The sequence below is a fragment of the Anser anser genome (assembly GCF_964211835.1).
Source record: "Anser anser genome assembly, chromosome: W".
NCBI classification, from domain to species: domain Eukaryota; kingdom Metazoa; phylum Chordata; class Aves; order Anseriformes; family Anatidae; genus Anser; species Anser anser.
In genome coordinates this window covers 6,606,577-6,628,410 of record NC_139731.1, presented here as the reverse complement: position 1 = coordinate 6,628,410, position 21,834 = coordinate 6,606,577, and the positions used below count along the sequence as shown (strand labels likewise).

Sequence of the window (21,834 nt, the reverse complement as noted above, 5' to 3'; positions counted from 1 at the left end):
TTTCAGAATTAGAACTACAATCATTTAAGATTTGTTTTACTGAAATGAGGGTGGTACTTAATGAAAGAACTGCAATAAATGGGTTTTGATGTTAGGCTGTTGAATGATATTTCAGAGCACATGATCAATCATATTGAACAAGTAGAGTCATTTTAACAACCAAAAGTCATGGCTGTCAGTCTTCGTTAGATGTAAAATCAGTACTTTAATAAGTTTTCTTGTGTTTGCTTTTTCATCTTAGCTGTAAATAGTGGCTTCTTTGAAGTCTTATTAGAAATGTGACAATTTTTTTTATTTCATTTTTTTAAGGCGATGATGATGAGATTCCACAGGAATTGCTACTGGGAAAACATCAGCTTAGCGAGTTGGGTAGTGAATCTGCAAAAATCAAGGCAATGGGCATTATGGACAAGGTACATCTTCATAGTCTTTACATCTTTTGAACATTTAATTTTGTTAAATATACAAAAAGCACATATCTAGTGTAATAACATTCAGTGTCAGCAGTGACTGAGAGCACAATGTACCAATATGTAACACAAATGTCTGAGCAGTAAAATCTAAAATTATTAATCTATTTTCACAAAAGCACATCAATCTATAGTCTTTGTTCCTTACAGCTAGTGTTAAGCAACCACAGTAAAACAGACCTTACCAGAAAAGTCAGAAAATCCACCCTTTCTAATATAATGTCAGTGCATTGTAAATATATGATGTTCATCTAGCATCATACTGAATTGCCTATTTGTACCCTCTCTCCAGAAAACCCTTTCAAAGTTAAAAGATTTAATGACCCAGGTGATAAGATTCATTTTCTGTAGACTACATGCTGTGGTTTCTTTGTCATACTCTTCCTGACTTTGGTTCAAGGGAATTTTCTATGCTGGTGCAAACTGTTGGTATCACACCTCTAGAAACAATGTTCTTGCTTTCCTTATCTTCCTAGAACTCTTGGCTTAGGGCAGTCTTATGTTACACTCTTAACTCTGCCTGCTCTTGACCACTTACTATGTTTATGAAATGTCTGTGAAGCCACTTATTATACAAGTCACTCCGAAGGATATTCTTTAACCCAAGATTTAGGTATTCTTCCTGGCCTTTTCTTCAGTCCTCCCTACCTTCATTTGTAGGATATTTTCAACCTGAGTATTTTGCCTTCTTGATAGTTCTCACCCTTAACCTTTATTCCTTAATTTTTGTACATACATGTGTACATAAACTCAGAAATGTGTTGCTTCTAAAGGTGAGCACCACTATTATCTGTATGAGTGAAACTGGTTCTTCTGGAGTTCAGCATATTCTACAGATTATTTGATTGTAATTCTGTAGAACATCAGTAAGCGAGTTTGAGTTACTTTTTTTCAACATGCTAATTTTTCAAAGTTAACAAGATTACTAAGAATACATTTCCTCTGTATTAGCACTCAAATATCAATTAATTTTGTTTCTGTTTGTCCATAAGGTTTGGATTTTCTTCTAAGTTCTATATGGTCAGCTAGAATTAGTGATTCATATTTGGTTTTGGTAAATTTCAATTTCTAGAATCAAGAGTGTATAACTATACATTATTTGCAGATATGCAGTTTTAAACCTATTCCTATGGATTTGGTTGAAAAATGCAGTTTGATTGCAATCTTAGAATGTATTTCACTAGTTTGGTTATTATCAGCATTCTCAGTCGTGCTGTGTCAGAAACTGACAAGTCAAGATCCGATCCTTATCTCAAAAGTGCTTACGATTTAAGTTTAATGCTGGAATTACATAACATTTTCTATCCTTCATCCATGGACATCTTTTCAGCAATTTGGAAGCTTTTGTGTGTCTACAGTTGCTTGATTTGTTTTCTTGTTTTAGCTTTCAACAGATAAAACGGTAAAGGTCCTGAATATTTTGGAGAAGAATATCCAAGATGGATCAAAGCTTTCTACGTTACTTAACCATGTGAGTTTCAAATTAGATCATTTCATACCACTGTTCAGCATAGGGTTTTCTTCACTTGAGTCCCATTTAATGATAATTTCAAATACTGTGCATGTGTGTGAAAGGAATTTCTGATTTTATATGTATATGATTAACAGACTGTCAAATTTTAAGATTAGAATTAAAATTCAATTGATTATATTCTTTCAGTACTAAACATTTTACTATAGTATTGTTAACAAACAGATGTATTGGGAGTAATCAAGTTGTCTCTTGACTTAATTTTAAATATTATTGTTTCATCCTTAAATATTTGTGGTAACTGGTATAACTTGCACCAGTGGAAATTTCTTTGCTAGTTGTCCATAAAACTTCCCTTACACAGTAGAAGAAAGTACAGCTTTCATGCAGAGCATATTCTTCCCCCGAGCATTAAGAACTGAGGAGGCATTTTAAATCATAGAATATCCTGAGTTGGAAGGATCATCAAGTCCAACTCCTAACTCCACACAGGACTACCTAAAAAATAAGTTTCACTATACAGTTCTCAATGTCTTTAGCAATATGAAAAATAAGTGAAAAGGTGATGGTTTTCCTGCTCTGTTGCAATATGGTTGAGCCTTTTTGCCAGTGCTTTTAAAGTGATATTTTTCTTTTAGCTTTCTGTAGTAAAACTCAAGTTTACTAAGCACTTATTGAAATTTTCCCATGATTGCAATTCAGAGACAAAGCTTCAATTAAAAAAAGAAGCAATCTTTAGCCAAACAAGTTTTAGATTTTTCTTAAAACCTATTAAATGTAATTTAGATCGTTATGGCAAAGAAACCTTCTGCTAAGGAGTAAATTTATACTATTTTTACAGTGCAGTGAAGATAACCTACCTCCATGTCAGGGTATTATTCAAAGGCAAAATGCACTTGCAGATTCTTTTTATTTCCAAGATTAATGAGCAAGAAAATAGAAAGGTTTTAAAACTAATTGTTTGTATTTTTAAAGCCTCCTTTGTGCAAGATACAAATAACTTAAATTTCTTGCATGGAATAGTTTTACAGGGATCTCTTGATTTGCAGGTGTCTGTTGATTTTTTTTTTATATATATATTTTACCATATATGTAATGCACTGCAATACTTTTAGATTCAAGGGAAAAAAGTTGATAAGGTTAGAAATTAGTGTTTTACCAACCCCTTATTTTTACAAGGAAAGCCAACAGCATACTCATAATTAGCCTCTTGTTTGTTTGTTTTTATAACTTGCACAAACACAGAAATACAGAATTATGTACCCAGTGCTAAAACTTAAATGGTCATATTTGATAAGACATAGTTTAAACCCATAGGTAATAGATGAGTCAGTCTGTGGAGAAAGTCGTCTTCTCATTAATTTCATGTGATTTATAACAGTCTTATTTTGTGAGAATTCCCTCTAGTGGTGAAAATTAGACTTGTCAAAGCAGCAAACAGCATACATAGAGCACTAAGGAAAATGTTAGAGGAAAATGTTAATGTTCAGATTTTGCCTAAGGTACATCAGTCTTAAGTAGAGAATGTTGCAATCTTCATAGTGCTTACCATTGATATATATTAAAATGTTACTGTTATATTGTACTTGGTAAGGATAAAAATTTGCCTCTTTGTTCACACTATCCTGCTTTTCTTGCCTGTTACAGAACAATGACACTGAAGATGAGGAGAGATTATGGAGAGATCTTATTATGGAGAGAGTGACAAAATCTGCTGATGCTTGTCTTACTGCTATCAATATTATGACATCGCCAAATATGCCTAAAGCCGTATATATTGAGGATGTAATAGAAAGAGATATTCAATACACAAAATTTCATTTGCAGAATACTCTCTATCCTCAATATGACCCTGTATATAGACTGGATCCTCATGGTGGTTAGTATGCTCAGAGATTTTGAAAAATCTTTTCACATTATATTTATCATAGAATGGTTTGGTTTGGAAGGGGCCTTTAAGATAATCTAATTCCAACCCCCTGCCATGGGCAGGGACACCTTCCACTAGACCAGGTTGCTCAAAGCCCCATCCGACCTGGCCTTGAACACTTCCACAGATGGGGCATCCACAGCTTCTCTGAGCAACCTGTTCCAGTGCCTCACCACCCTCTGAGTAGACAATTTCTTCCTTATATCTAATCTAAATCTACCCTCCTTTAGTTTAAAACCATTACTCCTTGCCCTATCACTGCACTGCCTGATCAGGAGTCCCTCCCCAGCTTTCCTGTAGGCCCTCTTTAGGTACTGGAAGGCTGCTATAAGGTCTCCCCGGAGCCTTCTCTTCTCCAGGCTGAACAACGCCAACTCTCTCAGCCTGTCTTCATAGGAGAGGTGTTCCAGCCCCTTGATCATCTTTGTGGCCTTTCTCTGAACTCGTTCTAATACATCCATGTCCTTCTTGTGCTGGGGGCCCCAGAGCTGAACACAGTATTCCAGTTGGGGTCTCAAATGAGCAGAGTAGAGGAGGAGAATCACCTCCCCCGACCTGCTGCCCATGCTTCTTTTGATGCAGCTCAGGATACGGTTGGCTTTCTGGACTGCAAGCACACACTGCTGGCTCATGTTGAGCGTCTCATCAACCAACACCCCCAGGTCCTTCTCATCAGGGCTGATCTCAATTATGTTTTCCTTTTTTTTAATCTATTGTATGATGATACAAGTTATATGACTTCCCTGAATATTTCTATATGCAGCTCTTATACTGATAGTTCTCTAATAAAACATACAACATCTGAGTTAATGTTTTCTGTTATTTTGAGGATGATGAAATATAGAGAAAAATAACAATGACTTAAGCGCATCCCCTAAATAACTTAGTCGTATTAATATTTAGGTTTACTGCAATAACTATAGTGCCATTTAGACCAAACTATTTAGAAGTGTGTCTGAAGTTTGCCTTGTGCATATAGTTATTATATGTATGAAAAAGTCACTTTATAGTCATAATCTCTGTTTATGTAATGATTTATTTCAGTGAAAATTATTTTGCATTTAGCATTTTGTTGTCTTTTGTATATATATAATCAGATGTGGGTGTCCAACTTCAAGAACTGTTTTAAAAATTTTGGATCTAGAATTCAGAACAATTATGAAAAATTAATGTCATATGAAATCCTTGCTTTCCAGCTGTTGCTACTATTTTTTTTTTTTCTGTAAACAGTTGTATTCACAATGTTGTCGTGTAATTGTTAGGGGGACATTTTTTGAGAAAACGATCATCTTTCTAGCATTTGATGCAACTGAAACATTGAAAAAATTAATGAAAATAATTTTGATTTTTTAGGTAGTGTTTTAAGTTCAAAAGCAAAACGCGCTAAGTGTTCCACCCACAAGCAAAGAGTTATAGTGATGTTGTATAACAAAGTTTGTGAGATTGTCAGCAGTTTGTCAGAGTTGCTAGAGATACAGCTTCTTACTGATACAACTATTCTTCAGGTAAGTTTTATCAGAAGAATTTCTGTCTGAGAATGTTGTGGGATTTTTGTTTTATTTTTTATTTTTTCCCAGAGGGACTGTAAAGTGTGATTATGTCAATGACATGAAATATAAAATCGGTACAAACTTTTTTAACGGTTAACATTAGACTGACTAGTCTGTTGTGTAGTATGTTATCTTCCTGTTCTCTTCTGCAGGAAAAGAACACCTCATGTTTAAATATTTAATGGTATTTATTGTACACCTAAGAAAAAGTTTAACCTAATTGTATTAAATTTGCAAATAATATGAAGTAATGTGTTGTTGAATACCTTATCTACTGAATGAATAATCTGCTTGTAAAATTGCATGAATATCAGTTTGCCTGTCAAATATACTTAGAATACTTTCTGCCCATTCATAGGTATCATCTATGGGAATAACACCTTTCTTTGTAGAAAATGTCAGTGAGCTACAGTTATGTGCCATCAAATTAGTGACTGCAGTAAGTAATTTTTAATTTGTGATTTCATGGTCCTGTACATCCAAAAGTTATTAGGACATTTACGTAGGCTGTATTTTTGCTGGTGGACAATTAGAGCTCAAGTTTTTGCAGTTCGGTATCATAATCTAGGAACAGTATTAAATCTACCTGAGCTTCTCCTATTTGCAGAGGAGGTTTCTTCTTCTATAGGAAGCCTACTTAAGCAAGGAACTTAATTATGGTTATGTGGTTTAAAGTATAAACACAAACCCCTTTCTCTTACCTGTTCTTTCTTGTGTAAGAAATCTTAGCAATATGATTTTCCACATTTCCTTCGTTAAGATTTGAATTTATGCAATGGAATAAGCTATACAACAGCAGGATACTTTTATAATAGAATAAATTATTTTCCTTGGAAGAGGTAGGTATATGAAAAATTCATGAATCAAATAAAATATTACTTCAGGAAAAATGCAGTGCAACATATATGTGCTTGTTCAAGTGGACGTTTTCCATCTTTGTAAGGATGATATGCTCCAGTATTTATAAAAGGAATTCTGCCTAAACAAAAAGAAGCAAAGCCTACAACCGTGACCCCATAAATTAAAAGAATCTTTCATGTCAGGCAAATATTAAAGACTAAGATATGAAGTAACTATTTGACTTTCTTATATGGCATATTTCTACCACTGACAGAAATCTTTAAAATATATCGTATTTTTAAGAGATATTCCACATTTATGTTGTTAGAAGATTTTAAAAATATTTATTTGAAAAAGTTTTTATATATTTTATACATAAATGCTTGCTTTGAAAAAACAAAGTAATACATTAAAAACAAGGTGTGCATTGTGTCATGTGAAGTGTATGTTACTATATATAACTTTTAAAAATAAATTTAACAAACAGTATCTAATGTAACAATAAATAATTTTTTAACAATCCTGTGACTGTTAAATAGGTGTTCTCCAGGTATGAAAAACATAGACAGCTAATACTGGAAGAAATTTTCACTTCCCTTGCGAGACTACCAACTAGCAAGAGGAGTTTGAGAAACTTCAGGTAATTTCTGGCATAGATTGCTAACTTGTAGATGTAAGCACTTACAGTTTTGTACATGTGGGATTTTAGGTTTCAGCATTAACATCTCTTAAAAAATCTGCAACTTTACAAGCTGGTTGATATTTCAAAATCTCTATAGTGAGAGTAGAGTTTCCTGACAAATGTATCTTGTAATAGTCACCGTTTCTTATGCCATCATATTTATGTTTGGTTACAAAAATGATTGAAATATCTTGTTACTCTTCTCACTAAGCATGTAAACGAGTGCAATGTTAGTGTGCATTCAAAGGGGTTTTTGTTGCAAAATTCATTCTGTTTATATGAAGCTATTGAATTCATTGCTAAAACTTAATAGGAGAATTCTGGGTGAATTTCTTTGAGGACATACTCAGAGCACTCTTTCCAGGAATACAAATTAATACTCCTTTGAATGAGTTTCATTTAGGAACTGCTCAGTTTACTTTGTGTTTTAAGTGCTTCAGCTGGACTTCAGTGCATCTTCTAAATAATAGATTCAGGTCCAATCTGGGAAAGAATCTGACCTGAACTGGAATTCAGTTAAAATTGGGGTTGGAAGCTTTAAATGATTCTAAAACATTTGTTGTTGTTGTTGGCATCGCTTTAGTTCCTTGCTTGCATGCAGCTTTCCCCTGGAGACAGACAAATGCCAATGAAATAGGTTAGCTGATCCAGGGTGGATAAACAGGAAAATATCCAGTGAAATAAATGCACTGGGACTTTTAAGTAGAATTCAGTGACCCTAATGTGTAACATGAGTGTTTATGCCTAATATTTTGTGACATTTTGATTACAATCATCAGACATCTAGCAAATAGGAATGTGGTAGGCATAGTAACATAACTGGTAGATACCCTCTTTGAGTTAGGATCTTTGAGATCCTTTGAGATGCCAGAAGGAAGTCACCATCTCGATCCCACAGTGGCTACACTATTCATCTATAGAATTCTAGTTCTGGTCTGTTAAAGGGCATTTCCTATCTGTGGCTACTATCATGAAGGGGACAGCTTCAAAAAAAAATTGATATGAAAAGATTTTCTGTAGATTCTCAGCTACTGAGCTTCACAGATATTCTGATAGTCATCTGTGGGCTATTTCAGTTCATTTCTCCTACCTAAGAATAATACTTACTGTTTTTGTCAGAACCAATCTTTCACTTCATAAGAGAGAAGCAAATGAATAAATAAATGTCTAGAACACAGATTTCTATCTGTGGTAAAAAAATTCCTAAATTTAAAAATTATTTAGGACCAAAAATAATTGTTTTGTTTTATTTTAGTGTTAATGCTGTCCTTTTCATATTAACAGGTTAAATAGCAGTGACACTGATGGAGAGCCTATGTATATTCAAATGGCAACAGCACTAGTTCTGCAGCTTATTAACATATTCTTAGAGAGTTGTTTTTTGGTATTACACAGTAATTTACACAGTAATTTAACCTGTTTCTTGGAAAAATATTTTATGGTCCTGTTGCTGATAAAAATGTAGCTTTCATTATATTTGTGTGAATAATGAGAAATGTATATTATGGTGGTTAATATCTCTGTTATTGCAAAGGATATCTCCTGTACTAGACATCTAGTTTACTTTATGAAAGTATATATTTAAAGAAAACTAACAGGCATATTTGTAGAGAGATTGTGTATATGTGGTGTAATAGTAAATGACATAATTTTATAGTGTATGGAAGTTAGAATTTTTAATAAGTTTAAACAGTGTCTTGTGAGAAGAATGAAGAAAGGTTGAGAAAGTTGGGGTTGTTTAGCCTAGAGAAGAGAAGGCTCTAGGGAGACCTTATAGTGAACTTCCAGTATTTAAAGGGGACCTACAGGAAAGATTGGGGCAGACTTTTTATCAGGGAGTGTATCGACAGGATAAGGGGTAATGGTTTTAAACTACAAGGATGATCAAAGGGCTGGAACACCTCTCCTATGAAGACAGGCTGAGAGAGTTGGCGTTGTTCAGCCTGGAGAAGAGAAGGCTCCGGGGAGACCTTATAGCAGCCTTCCAGTACCTAAAGAGGGCCTACAGGAAAGCTGGGGAGGGACTCCTGATCAGGCAGTGCAGTGATAGGGCAAGGAGTAATGGTTTTAAACTAAAGGAGGGTAGATTTAGATTAGATATAAGGAAGAAATTGTCTACTCAGAGGGTGGTGAGGCACTGGAACAGGTTGCCCAGAGAAGCTGTGGATGTCCCATCCCTGGAAGTGTTCAAGGCCAGGTCGGATGGGGCTTTGAGCAACCTGGTCTAGTGGAAGGTGTCCCTGCCTGTGGCAGGGGGGTTGGAATTAGATGTTCTTTAAGGTCCCTTCCAACCTATGATTCTATGAGTCTCAGTTGCATAAATACATAATTTAAAAACATATATATTCTTCTTTTCTTAGGTTCACCAGTTCAGCAACAAATCAACAGAAATGGCTTTAAGAGTTGCATCACTTGACTATCTTGGAACTGTAGCTGCAAGACTGAGGAAAGATGCAGTCACTAGCAAAATGGATCAAGGGCCTATAGCCAGAATCCTCAAACAGGTGTGTGAGAGATCCCATGCCAGCTGGATTGAGATATATCCATTCAGATATTTGAAAATTATAAAGATTTGTTTAAAACAAAAACAAATAAAAACATCTCCACCAAAAAAATGGCATGTGGAGAATCAGTTTTCATTGTTCAGATTTCTGAATCGAATGCATTCTATTTGTAAGTATCACATATTTTAGTTGATTGCTGTCTTTCTTTCACCATCTCCCTCATGATCATATTAAGTGGTTAATTACAGTGGTAAAACCAGTTTTACTCTGACGGTACAGAGAAAATAATGGAGCAACCGTTGAATTCTATCTTAAGAGGCATTAAAATTATATATGTATGTATGCATTTGCTGTCACAAAATGGTAATGGGGCTTATGGCACTCATATACAGGCTTTAGAGAAGACTGAGGGGAGATCTCGTTAATGTATATAAATATCTGAGGGGAGGGTGTCGAGAGGATGGAGCCAGTCTCTTTTCAGTTGTGCCCAGCGACAGGACGAGAGGCAACGGGCACAAACTGAAGCACAGGAGGTTCCGGCTCAATATGAGGGGGCACTTCTTTACTGTGAGGGTGACAGAGCACTGGAACAGGTTTTCCAGAGAGGTTGTGGAGTCTCCTTCTCTGGCGATATTTAAAACCCACCTGGATGCCATCCTGCGCAACGTGCTCTAGGTGATTCTGCTCAGCAGGGGGGTTGGAGTAGATGATCTTCAGAGGTCCCTTCCAACCTCGTCCATTCTGTGATTTAGAGAGTTAAACTCTTAAGCCTGTAAGGTTAGGTTTTACGTGACATAGCTGGTATTGCTTTGCTTTTTTTTTTTTTTTTTTCCTGAACTTGTACATATATCTCATTAGAGAATGTACATTTGCATTTCTGCTAATGCAGATTATCAAAATGTCTTCAAATCTGCAAGGGCAGCAACAGTTATCAAAGTGATGCATGTTTTTGAGCTCTTTACAGCACATAGTTTGATGAGAAAATCATCAGGTCTTATGTGTCCTTTTAAAAATATGGAGTTGCACATTTCTTATGGAGCCTATAGGTTTCTTTTTGAACTACTAACTACTATCAGAACGATTGGATCTGAAGTTAAATAGTCATATCAAATTCATTTTATCCAAATTTACCTTTCAGTTACCTAAAAAAGACTCCAGATTTATTGCATGTATTTCAAGATGACTGTTACAGATTTATGCTGGAGGAAAAACTTCAAAAATTTACAGGCATTCAAATAAAGAGTCAAAGCTCATCTAGTCCTTTCTGAGTCTGATAATTGCCATAAGTTTGTTCGATTAGTATATTGTACTATATATAGTATCAAATCTTTATGTTCCTGGTTTAATATAATTTTTACATTTATGTGGATTATAATTCTCTTCCATTGGCAGTGATTCTGACAATTCTCCATCAGACTTTGTAGGGAAATATTTTAGAAGGATCCCTTTCTCTTTTCTTATCTCTGGAAGTTAAAATGGTATTGAAAGATATTCCAGAAAAATACATATGAATATGGTGACCTGAATTTTTATTTTTTTAACAGAATTGGGCAGTAGCTAGGCCATTGGCATTTGCAGAAAATAAAATTGCTTTGGGCAATTGAGTGCTAAAAGCATTTTTTTCAGATATTCAGTAAGCGTAGCATCAGTGATGGTAGACAGTACCATCCATGCATTGTGGAAGGTATAAATTATACAGTACCATTAGTCAGGGTAAACAGTGTGTTGTTTATAAATGATTTGTAACATAAGAACAAATAACTACTTGGAAAGGTGTACATGACAACTAAGCTTCACTTTGTTGTTCAGATGGCAAGAAAATAAGAAGATGCATTGGCAGACATATTCAGATCTAGTCATCAGGAAGAACTTAAATTATTGCTTCCGTTCAGAAATGGACTTACACTTCTACAGATTGTTCTTTCCTGATGAATTGAATACGTACACTCTTATTAGATGTTTCCTTCTACCCTCTGATATCGTTACTACGGTATGCCCCAGTGACTGATGGATGCTTATAGTTTTCTACTGTGGTTTTGACTCTTGACCCATATAATTAGATTTAGGAGAAAATCTCTTCTGTTTTGACTTTTTTAAACAGTGCATATTTTTTATTGAAATCTGTCATAGATTGACAAGTTGATTTGAACACTTATGCATGCCTTTCATTAATTTATCTCTTTATACTCTGATCTTCTGGACTTGTAACTGTACATTTTTCTACTTGCTGATGTTTGCAAGCAATATTATGTGCTACATTTGTGGCATGATTGCCAATTTGTGCTGTTCATGCTGAAGTTGATGCTTATAAGTTGTGAATTTTGTTGCTGAAGAAGCTTAAGCCAGAAATTATTCTGCTTTTATTATCAATATTGAATATGATTGGTTGCAGGCTTTTTTTCCCTGTTTGTTCTGTGTTTTTTACTTGCTCGAAAATACTTAAGCAATTAGAATTCATCGAGCATCTTTTTTTTTTTTTTTCCCCCACCCCATTATCTACAAAATTTAACATTGGTCAAAGGCTGGACTTTTAAATCATAATTTGCATATATATTACAAATGTATGTTAATGAACCTATATCAGTATTATGTGCATTGTAGACATACATGTTTTAAACTCTTGAATTAATTCATTTTGGGGAAAAAAGAAAAACATTTTACTGCTGTAATATCAGCAACTACAAGGACCTGCATATTTCAGTATAATACAAAGGAAAAAAGGTGTGTTGGTTTTCTTTTTATACTGTCTTGTAAGTATTGAGAAAGTTAGTTTCTGACTAATGAACAAGTTCATTGATACTGATTTATTCTCTGTAATCCCTGTTTGGGAGAAGTACATTGTCTGTTGGTCAGATATAAGATTGTTGTTCCATTTACATAGGCTAGAACTATTTAAGAGATCAGGATATACCTATTTCCTGTAAGAATAGCCTCTTAGAAAAAAATACGTTTTCTTCTTAACATTCATACAGTTTAGTTATTTACAATTGTGATACACTAGCATGTCTCATATTACAGTTTTGTATGTAAGATGCTTTTTGTGCATCTTAAAAGTGCTTGACAGAAAAATTAATATTATCCTCTTCTGTAGATAGGCTTTATGTAGTAGGTGGCTTTTTTTTTTTTTAATAAACGGTGTGTTTGTTCACAAGCCTTTTTAACTGACAGAAACTTAATTTAATTTCAGAGAACATGATTCTTTAATGCTAGAGTACAAAGGTGTTTGGGGACAACCTCTGTAAGTTCTTCTTTCCTAGATGGATTGAGCAAACTTGCTGCACTTTCTCTGTATAGGTGCTTTATCCCTGAAAACACATATACCAAATATTTTTACAAAGGGATAAGTTATTTCTTTGTGTTTCCCATACCTTTCTACTGTTGTCTGTATTTTCATATTCCTTTTCATTTGACTTTTGTTTTGCCTTTTATCCCTTGTTCACCCGAGAAGTCACTGTTTCAGTGTTTTATTATTAGTGAGAAAACTAACAATGATTTTTAAAGATTAAACTTTGTGTCAGTCTGTGTCTGATTTCAGCCTTTTTTTTTTCTCACAGAGGATCTTAATGCAAGTTCATAGAAGGAAAATTAATCAAATCAGTCAATCTGTTTTAAAACCAGTCTTATGCTTCTTTTAATCTTTTTTTTAGACTTTGGAATCACCAAGTCTAATTTGATTCAGTTTGTATGCACTTTACAGGTAATTGTTTAAAAATTGTTAATGTTCTGCGATTATCAAAACAACTAACTTCACTGTATTTTAAATGTGGACGTACAGATTGTCAAATGGTAATTACCACTGAGCAATATTCTGTTTTATAACTATGTCCTGACAGGTTTCAGGAGGAGAAGATGAAATTCAACAGCTACAAAAGGCTTTGCTAGATTATCTCGATGAGAACACAGAAACCGATGCATCATTAGTGGTAAATTTCAGCTTTCTAATAGCGAGTGTATATAAAAATAATTTCAATAACGTCTACTGAATAAAATTACTTTCAGTCATGTATATTAGTGTTTCAATTAAATTGTCACCCTAACATATACTGTTGATTGTCTTTTCCAAAATATGGTTGATGTATTAAACTCACTCTCATTATAAATCAGTTAATCTCCCTCTTCTCTATCTGTTGTTTTTTGTTTTCTGTGCATCCTGCCCTATCTCTCCAGTTTTCTCGGAAGTTTTATATAGCTCAGTGGTTCCGTGATACAACTATGGAGACAGAGAAAGCAATTAAATCTCAGAAGGATGAGGATTCGTCTGAAGGAACTCATCATACAAAAGATGTTGAGACCACAGGGAAAATCATGCATAGAGCAGAAAGTCGGAAAAGGTTTCTTCGTAGCATCATTAAAACTGCTCCATCTCAGTTCAGTACATTAAAGTATGTTTCAGTACTGCTGATTTCTTAACCATGCATTTGATGTTTTTAATTGTTTTGTATAACATGTCCTAATTAACGCATTGAATTTGTTGCAGGATGAATTCTGATACTGTGGACTATGAAGACGCATGTTTGATTGTTCGCTACTTGGCCTCTATGAGGCCATTTGCCCAGAGCTTCGATATTTATTTGACACAGGTAAACTGTGCCAGAATCATATCACAGAATATCATAAAATCATATCATACGAGAGCTTGAGATGGAAAGGACCTTAAAGATCATCTAGTTCCAACCCACCCTGCCAGGGGGCAGGGATGCCACCCACTAGATCAGGTTGCCCAGAGCCTCATCCAACCTGGTCTTGAACCTTTGCAGGGATGGGGCATCCACAACTTCTCTGGGCAACCTGTTCCAGTGCCTCACCACCCTCTGAGTGAAGAATTTCCTCCTAACCTCTAATCTAAATCTCCCTTCTTTTAGTTTAAAACCATTCCCCCTTGTCATTCGTTATCTGCCCCGTTATCCCCCATTATCTGCCCAAGCAAAAAGTTGTTCTCCATCTTTTATATAAGCCCCCTTTAAGTATTGAATCAATTGAATCGAGGGACAATCCCCTCCCTCGACCTGATGGCCACTCCTCTTTTGATGCAGCCCAGGATGCAGTTGGCCTTCTGGGCTGCAGGCGCGCACTGCCGGCTCATGTCAAGCTTTCCGTCCACCAGAACCCCCGAGTCTTTCTCTGCAGGGCTGCTCTCAATGAGTTCTTCTCCCAGTCTGTGCTCCTGTCTGGGATTGCCCCAACCCAGGTGCAGCACCTTGCACTTGGCCTTGTTGATCCTCATTGGGTTCACGTGGGCCCACTTCTCAAGCCTGTCCAGGTCCCTTTGGATGGCACCCCTTCTTTCTCTTGTATCAGCTGCACCACTCAGCTTGGTGTCATCTGCAAACTTGCTGAGGGTCACTACATCCCACCATCATGATCTCGATCCCATCATCATGATCTCCATCAGCCAGTTCCCTCAGGACCCTGGGGTGCATGTCATTGGGCCCCATAGATTTGTACCTGTTCAGTTTCATCGGGTGGTCTCGAACCTACTCTTTGCTTACATTGGGAGGGACTTTGCTCCCCAAGCCCTCCTCTACAGGTTCAGGGAAACGAGAGATGTGGGAAGCCTGACTGGCAGTGAAGACTGAGGCAAAGAAGCTGTTGAGTACCTCAGTCTTCTCCATGTTTGTTGTTACCAGTTCTCCCTTCTCGTTAATCAGACGGGGTATACTCTCCTTGCCCTTTCTTTTCTGGCCAGTGTACCTATAGAATCTCTTCCTGTTATTCTTTGCATCACTTGCCAAGCTCAGTTCCATCCATGCCTTGGCTTTCCTGATCCCATCCGAGCACATCCAGACAGCATCCCTTTACTCTTTCCAGGCCATGCGTCCCTGCTTCCACTGCCTCTGCGTTTCCTTCTTGCTCCTCGGTTTGACAAAAGTCCTAGTACAGTGAAACACAATGGTTTCTGACTCCAAACACATTTGGGGTAGTGTGCAATATCTGTTCATTATTGAGCACAGGTATTTAACAGGCCATGGTAACACCACATACTTTCATATTCTGTACTGATGGCATAAGTGCTTATTTTTCTTTTTCTTGTATGCATTTCATACATCATATTGTGCATATGTTATTTTGTCTGTGTATGTACATGGCAAAATCTTTATATTAGATGTACACAGCAAGAGGATAATTACAAAATGTTGAAATCTTTTTCACATTTTCTGTAAGATGCATGCTTATTTGATAGTGGTAACTCATGAAATGTATCTTAATTTGATTTGAAAATATAAGCCAAGTAAGTTGGTCATTTGCTTGCACAAGTGCATGTTACTCTCACTTTGGAAGCTGTTGTTTGATCAGTGTGGTTTCTTTCCTTTTTCTGGGAAAAGAGGACTAGCATGTTGGCATGGTGACATGTTTGAACTCTAGCAATGGTTTAGGTTTCATTACTTATATTAATCTGCATACAGAGCAAGTCATAGATTTACAGTGTCCAGATCCAACTTTCCTGTTAAAAGAACCATGGTGAAAGCTGCATCTGAATGGCAAAAGTAGAGTTTAAAACAAAGGGACGTAGAGTGAGCATATGGACCCTTGTATAAATCCTGTTTGGACTAGTCTTAGAGATCTATCAAATATCCATGCTCAAGTCATCAGTGCCATGGAACATCATTTACATGCACTTCTTTACTGTCTGAGAAGATGTATTCAATTTTTAGTAGACAGCTATTCTTATTTTAGTTAAATAGTTTGTGTGTTATTCTTGTGCATTTTTGCCTGTGTTAAACATTTTTACCTTCCCAAAGCAATTGAGATTTTGTTTCTGTTCTCTTAATAGATTCTGCGTGTACTTGGTGAAAATGCAATTGCTGTTCGAACAAAAGCCATGAAGTGTTTGTCTGAGGTTGTTGCTGTAGACCCCAGTATTCTAGCCAGGGTAAAAAAAGGAAATATCTATCATGCATACTTTTATCACACTTAAAATAAATCCTTATTTCTTATTTTGGATGTGTTTTATTTGTTCTTTTTAGCTGGATATGCAGCGAGGTGTTCATGGACGGTTAATGGATAACTCCACTAGTGTACGAGAAGCAGCTGTGGAGCTGCTTGGCCGATTTGTGCTCTGTCGTCCTCAGCTTGCTGAGCAGTATTACGACATGCTGATTGAAAGAATATTGGTACAGTGACTTGTGATATTTATGATAAGTTAAATGGCATTGGGAAACTTGTTTTCAACAGAGTTTATATGTTTAATAATATGGAATTATCACTCCAAGAGTAAATTGTATTTTATTGCTTTAAATAAGGAGCATCATCCTTGTAAGACCAACCCTGTAAAACGCATCACTTGTTTCCAGTGGAGTCTTTTTCACATCAGAAAGTTGTACTGCAGTAGAACCAGGATTATGTTCCTTTTGATTCCACTGTTAAGGCACAAATTAGGTGAAACGAGGAATTATTCCACATGTTTGAAGTTTGAGATACGGGTCTCTGAAGGCAGTTCAGTAGTGTGGGACGATGAAGAAAGATCTACAACACAGTAATCTAAAGTTGCTAATTGTAGTCCAAAAGAAAGAGAAAGCTACTTTGTTTTTCTGTGCTATGTTTTAGCATTTTAAAAGGTTTTCTGTTGTTTTTTTGTACAAAAAGTATTTTTTGTCTGGATATTTAGATAAAATACAATTTTAATTTAAGATAACACTACCTTTTAGGATCCATGTCAGGCAGCTTTTTAGTCAAATACTACTCATTTGCTATTGTTACATGATAAAACATGTTTGTGAAGGGCTTTAGAGATAGGTAGCTTCATATGCTTATAAGCATGCATAAAATAATTCATCCTGCCATTCAGATTAAACGGGTTTTGAATAAAATCAGATGAAGTGAAACTCCTCATCTATCTCCTTAGATGAAGCCTAGGAAAATGGAAAAGACTTGCTACATAGGGCTTATCCATAAGCTTTGTCCAAAGGCTTGAAGTATTACTGTCCAGATCTGCAAAGGGTCTTGTGTGTTCCAACAAAGTAGTTAAAGCATCATTACATCTAACTTGTAAGCTCTTGAAGTGGAATTACACATTAGCAGCATCATGAGCTCTTAAATCAGGGGGTATAAGCAGAGGAAGCATTTTCAGCATTCTGGGTGCTCAGCCAGGCCTTTAGAACTGTTACAATTAAGTGGCACAAGTTATGCTGACCTTGCAATCTAGAATATTTTAGCTGCCTTTTCTAAATACGTTTTGCAAGTCAGATTGGTTCATCTTCAAATATTAGTTCATATAACACAAATTAATTCATATGTTGGATTTGTTTTCAAGAGTGTAATACTTTTCTTCTCACAGGATACTGGTATCAGTGTCAGAAAAAGAGTCATAAAGATACTTAGGGATATCTGCACTGAACAACCAACATTTCCCAAAATTACAGAGATGTGTGTGAAAATGATTTGGAGAGTCAATGATGAAGAAGGCATTAAGGTAGAATAAAACATTTGTCAGGATTTTAATTATCATTGTTTTAGTGTTTCTATATTTTGACCAAAAAAAAAAAACCAAACACACACACCACTATTTCATTGCTTCATTGTAAGATTTATTATTTTTATTTACTTTTCATTTTTTGAGAGAGCAAATATCTTGACTTCCTACATTGCTGACTTGTTTTTCTTTCTCTTGCTTTCTTCATTATTTTTTTGCTGGCAATCAAAAGATTTTAAAAAATATGTATGTTTTCTGGATTTTTTTTCTGCTTGTAAGTATTGTCTCTGGGTATTCTCTTTTCTAACAAGTAAAATTGGCATATAAAAATCCTTTCTGCAAACAAAATAAGCTTTAGGTCAAAATTAAGTTCTTGACATTAGGATATGCCAGATATGTATGTTCTGCATATAAAACATTATGAAATATTTTTGTGTGCTTCTTTTGCATTAATTCTGAATGTTTAATGAATCACTTATTCCCCCTGAAATGTTACTTATGTGACCATATTCTACTCTTTGTGCAATGTGTATGCAGAATGACACAAAATTAAGATTATATGATAAATCATAAACCTGACACTGATGTTTTTGTTTAATTCAGCAAAATAATTTTAAAATATCTGGGTAATTAAGCATTCCCCATGTAATAATTTTGCATCACACTTCCAGTGGGATATGAAATATGCAGTTTTAAAGTTTCAGCATATATTTTTACCACTCGAGACACATTAATGCCAAGTGGCTTTCAGAGAAGACTGTTAATCGAGATGTAGGATCCGAGGTGCTGAAAGTTGGATCCAAGGTGCTGCTGTGCAGGGAGAATGACCTTGTTCTCTCTCCTTCTTTCCCTTGCCTTTCCAACAACCTCAGGCAGTGTCTACAATGTATTTTCAATGTTTCCGTAGTTGAGGAGAAATTCTTATATCTGTATGCTTTATAAGTAATGCAGGAATAATATGGTTCACTTTCATTCTGTTCCATATTTTCCACCATCCAAAAACATTGGAAGGGAGCCTACTTCCTAAGTTTGGCTAGAGAGACTTGGGGTTCTCTCCTTGTCACAATTGTTCTGAAAACTCCAAAGTAATCTAACACTGCTGCTAATTCTGCTATAGAAATCATAATATTTTTGTGTTCAGTTGTTATTTTCTCAGGGTACTATGTTTTCCTGAGGAATGCAAATTAGTGCAGGAAAGTTTTAACTCAATTTTCTGTAGCATCAGTTCCCAGTGATCATTTGGTACTTTACTTGTTTAGAGGCCAGTATAACTCCTGTAATAGTATACTGGGTCTCTCAGATAACATTCTCTACAACGATCTCACTTAGTTTTAATAATTCCTCATGAAAAGGCACATATCATCAACAAATCTATTGTATGGGTATATTAGAGATAATACCTATGTGCCAAGATAAGCTTATTTATTTCTGCTAATACTTTTTTTTTTTCCCTTCAGAAATTAGTAAATGAGACATTCCAGAAGCTCTGGTTTACTCCAACTCCACACCATGACAAAGAAGCAATGACCAGAAAAATTTTAAACATCACTGATGTGGTATGTTATACAAATTTGAATGAGGTTGCATGCAAAACTTGATTATGTTTTTAGTATCTTTGAAATATTGTCTGTAGTCTTTTAGAAAGCAAAAAATATACAAGTATCTTACTTATCAGATAGTTTTCTTTATGTATCTCCTGACGCTGAATATATGATAGAATTATTCATCCGATGGAACAAGCTTTAGGAAACTTTAAATGCTCACTAATATGCTGGCAATGATAACTGGGGCCATATTATATTCAAGTTGTATAAAACGCTTGTTCAGTTAACAGAACAAATTTCTATTACGTATAACATTTTCCAGCAAATACTAGTAGCAGCATATAGTTAAGCCTAGCTAAGAAATTGTCTCTTAAAAGAAAATTTTCCTCAAACAATTGATAATGTTTATTTTGAAAGATTAATAAGCTTTTTTAACAAATACAGGGTCAACTAGAGTAAACTAATATCTGCAGAATTGCATATACTTTCTAGGAGCAGTGAATTAAACAGCATGTCTCAAAAATCTGTTTCAAATAAAATGCTTATACTTCTGTAGTAATAATGTGTTGTGCAAAATCTCTGTGCTGAGGTGTTTTCATACCAGTTTAACAAAGGTATAAAGATCAAATAAGTACTCATTTCACTACTTTAAATTGTGTTTAAATTCTATCCTGCTTTTCAATATTTTTACTAAATGATAGTGTAGTATGCGTTTTTCCAGACTGGAAAGTTAAGCAATCTGACTTCAGCTTAACTCGGTTCTCCTACTAATTCTACTTTAGAGCACTTGTGAGCTGTTCTTGAGGTATAATGAGAGTTAAAGATTGGTTTGTTTATATTAAAAGTGTGTATGTGCACATATACGCACACACACTTGCTCATTTTTGATATGTCAGGCTTGTATTTATGCTTTAATCTGTACAAAATGTCATTCTACAAAACCTGATGAGAAGTTTTTTCAAATGCAGAAAATGGTTTCTAATCTCCAAAGATATAAAATCATTGTACTGAATGCATTAAAAAAAAAAAAAAAAAACCACAACAGTATCTATGCATGTTTACTGTTCTTTAAAGATAATATATGTATTGAAGTAATATTTTTTCAGGTTCCTTTTTTAACCAGTTTATTCTCAATACTGCTTTTAGGTTGCAGCTTGTAGAGATACAGGGTATGATTGGTTTGAACAGCTTCTTCAAAATGTAAGCAATGAATTTTGAATGTATGGCACAATTGTCATAAGAATATTAACATTTCTTTTGATGCTAAAATACATTGGAGGGGGACTACAAGAGCAATCCATTCAGTAGACAAATTCAATTAATGCCCTTTTGAAAACATGACTTTGGGTTGTTTCTTTTGTTTGTTTGTTTGTTTTTAATCTTTATTGCTGTGATTTTCTTTGTCTCTGACATTAGTTTCTGTATTTCTATATGATCTGTTTTAAAAATACTTCACACTTTGGTTTGTATTTTGGGCAGAGTTTTTTTGTTTGTTTGTTTGTTGTTTTTAATTTAATGGTGTCCTCAGTAATTAGTGACATTACCTTATCTGTGGAATTCATGTTCTTAATTCTGAAATGAACATCTGGTACAATGTAGATTTATTTTTTCAGTGGCAGATAAGTATATATTCTAATAATTTCTAATATATTAGTTACACAGTTCATAAAAAGAGTGAATGTTTAGAGTATTGCTTACTTCTACATATTTTACTTTCATTGTTTTTTTCTAAGAAATGAGCTTTCTTTGTTTATATCTGTTAGCCTGTGTTAACTTTCTCCTCTACATCTTCTGTGCACCGGTTAATTTTCAAGCAAAATTAACAAAAGCAGGAATGGGGGAATTAGAGGTCTCAAAAAATTTTACTTTACCCTGGAGCGTTATGAAAATAGGTAGCCAAGTAAAATCGCATGCCCCTTAATGCCAGCAAGGCTTCACCACGGGCAAATCGTGCCTGACCAATCTGGTGGCCTTCTATGATGGAGTGACTGCATCAGTTGACAAGGGAAGACCGAGCGATGTCATCTACCTGGACTTCTGTAAGGCCTTTGACACAGTCCCACATGACATCCTGATCTCCAAATTGGAGAGATATGGATTTGAAGGGTAGACAGTTCGGTGGATAAGGAATTGGCTTGAAGGTCACACCCAGAGAGTGGTGGTCAATGGCTCTATATCCAAGTGGAGGCCGGTGACAAGTGTTGTACCTCAGGGGTCTGTCTTGGGACCGGTACTGTTTAATATCTTTATCAAAGGCATGGACAGTGGGATGTAGTGACCCTCAGCAAGTTTGCAGATGACACCAAGCTGAATGGTGCAGCTGATACAAGAGAAAGAAGGGGTGCCATCCAAAGGGATCTGGACAGGCTTGAGAAGTGGGCCCACGTGAACCCAATGAGGATCAACAAGGCCAAGTGCAAGGTGCTGCACCTG

At 35.4% G+C, this 21,834-nt stretch overlaps 1 protein-coding gene across 1 annotated transcript in view; it reads left to right on the top strand.

Annotated features, from left to right (window-relative positions):
• Positions 1 to 21,834, top strand: part of LOC310888611 (nipped-B-like protein) — a 97,819-nt gene that overhangs the window by 58,155 nt on the left and 17,830 nt on the right. Inside the window, exons 12-27 of the mRNA XM_083815486.1 lie at positions 310 to 413; positions 1,855 to 1,941; positions 3,589 to 3,820; positions 5,225 to 5,376; positions 5,780 to 5,860; positions 6,801 to 6,901; positions 8,228 to 8,327; positions 9,304 to 9,447; positions 13,281 to 13,370; positions 13,615 to 13,829; positions 13,925 to 14,027; positions 16,220 to 16,318; positions 16,413 to 16,559; positions 17,723 to 17,857; positions 19,315 to 19,413; positions 20,548 to 20,601. Of these exons, the coding sequence (XP_083671612.1) occupies positions 310 to 413; positions 1,855 to 1,941; positions 3,589 to 3,820; positions 5,225 to 5,376; positions 5,780 to 5,860; positions 6,801 to 6,901; positions 8,228 to 8,327; positions 9,304 to 9,447; positions 13,281 to 13,370; positions 13,615 to 13,829; positions 13,925 to 14,027; positions 16,220 to 16,318; positions 16,413 to 16,559; positions 17,723 to 17,857; positions 19,315 to 19,413; positions 20,548 to 20,601 (1,943 nt within the window). The remainder of the gene's footprint in view (positions 1 to 309; positions 414 to 1,854; positions 1,942 to 3,588; positions 3,821 to 5,224; positions 5,377 to 5,779; positions 5,861 to 6,800; positions 6,902 to 8,227; positions 8,328 to 9,303; positions 9,448 to 13,280; positions 13,371 to 13,614; positions 13,830 to 13,924; positions 14,028 to 16,219; positions 16,319 to 16,412; positions 16,560 to 17,722; positions 17,858 to 19,314; positions 19,414 to 20,547; positions 20,602 to 21,834) is intronic.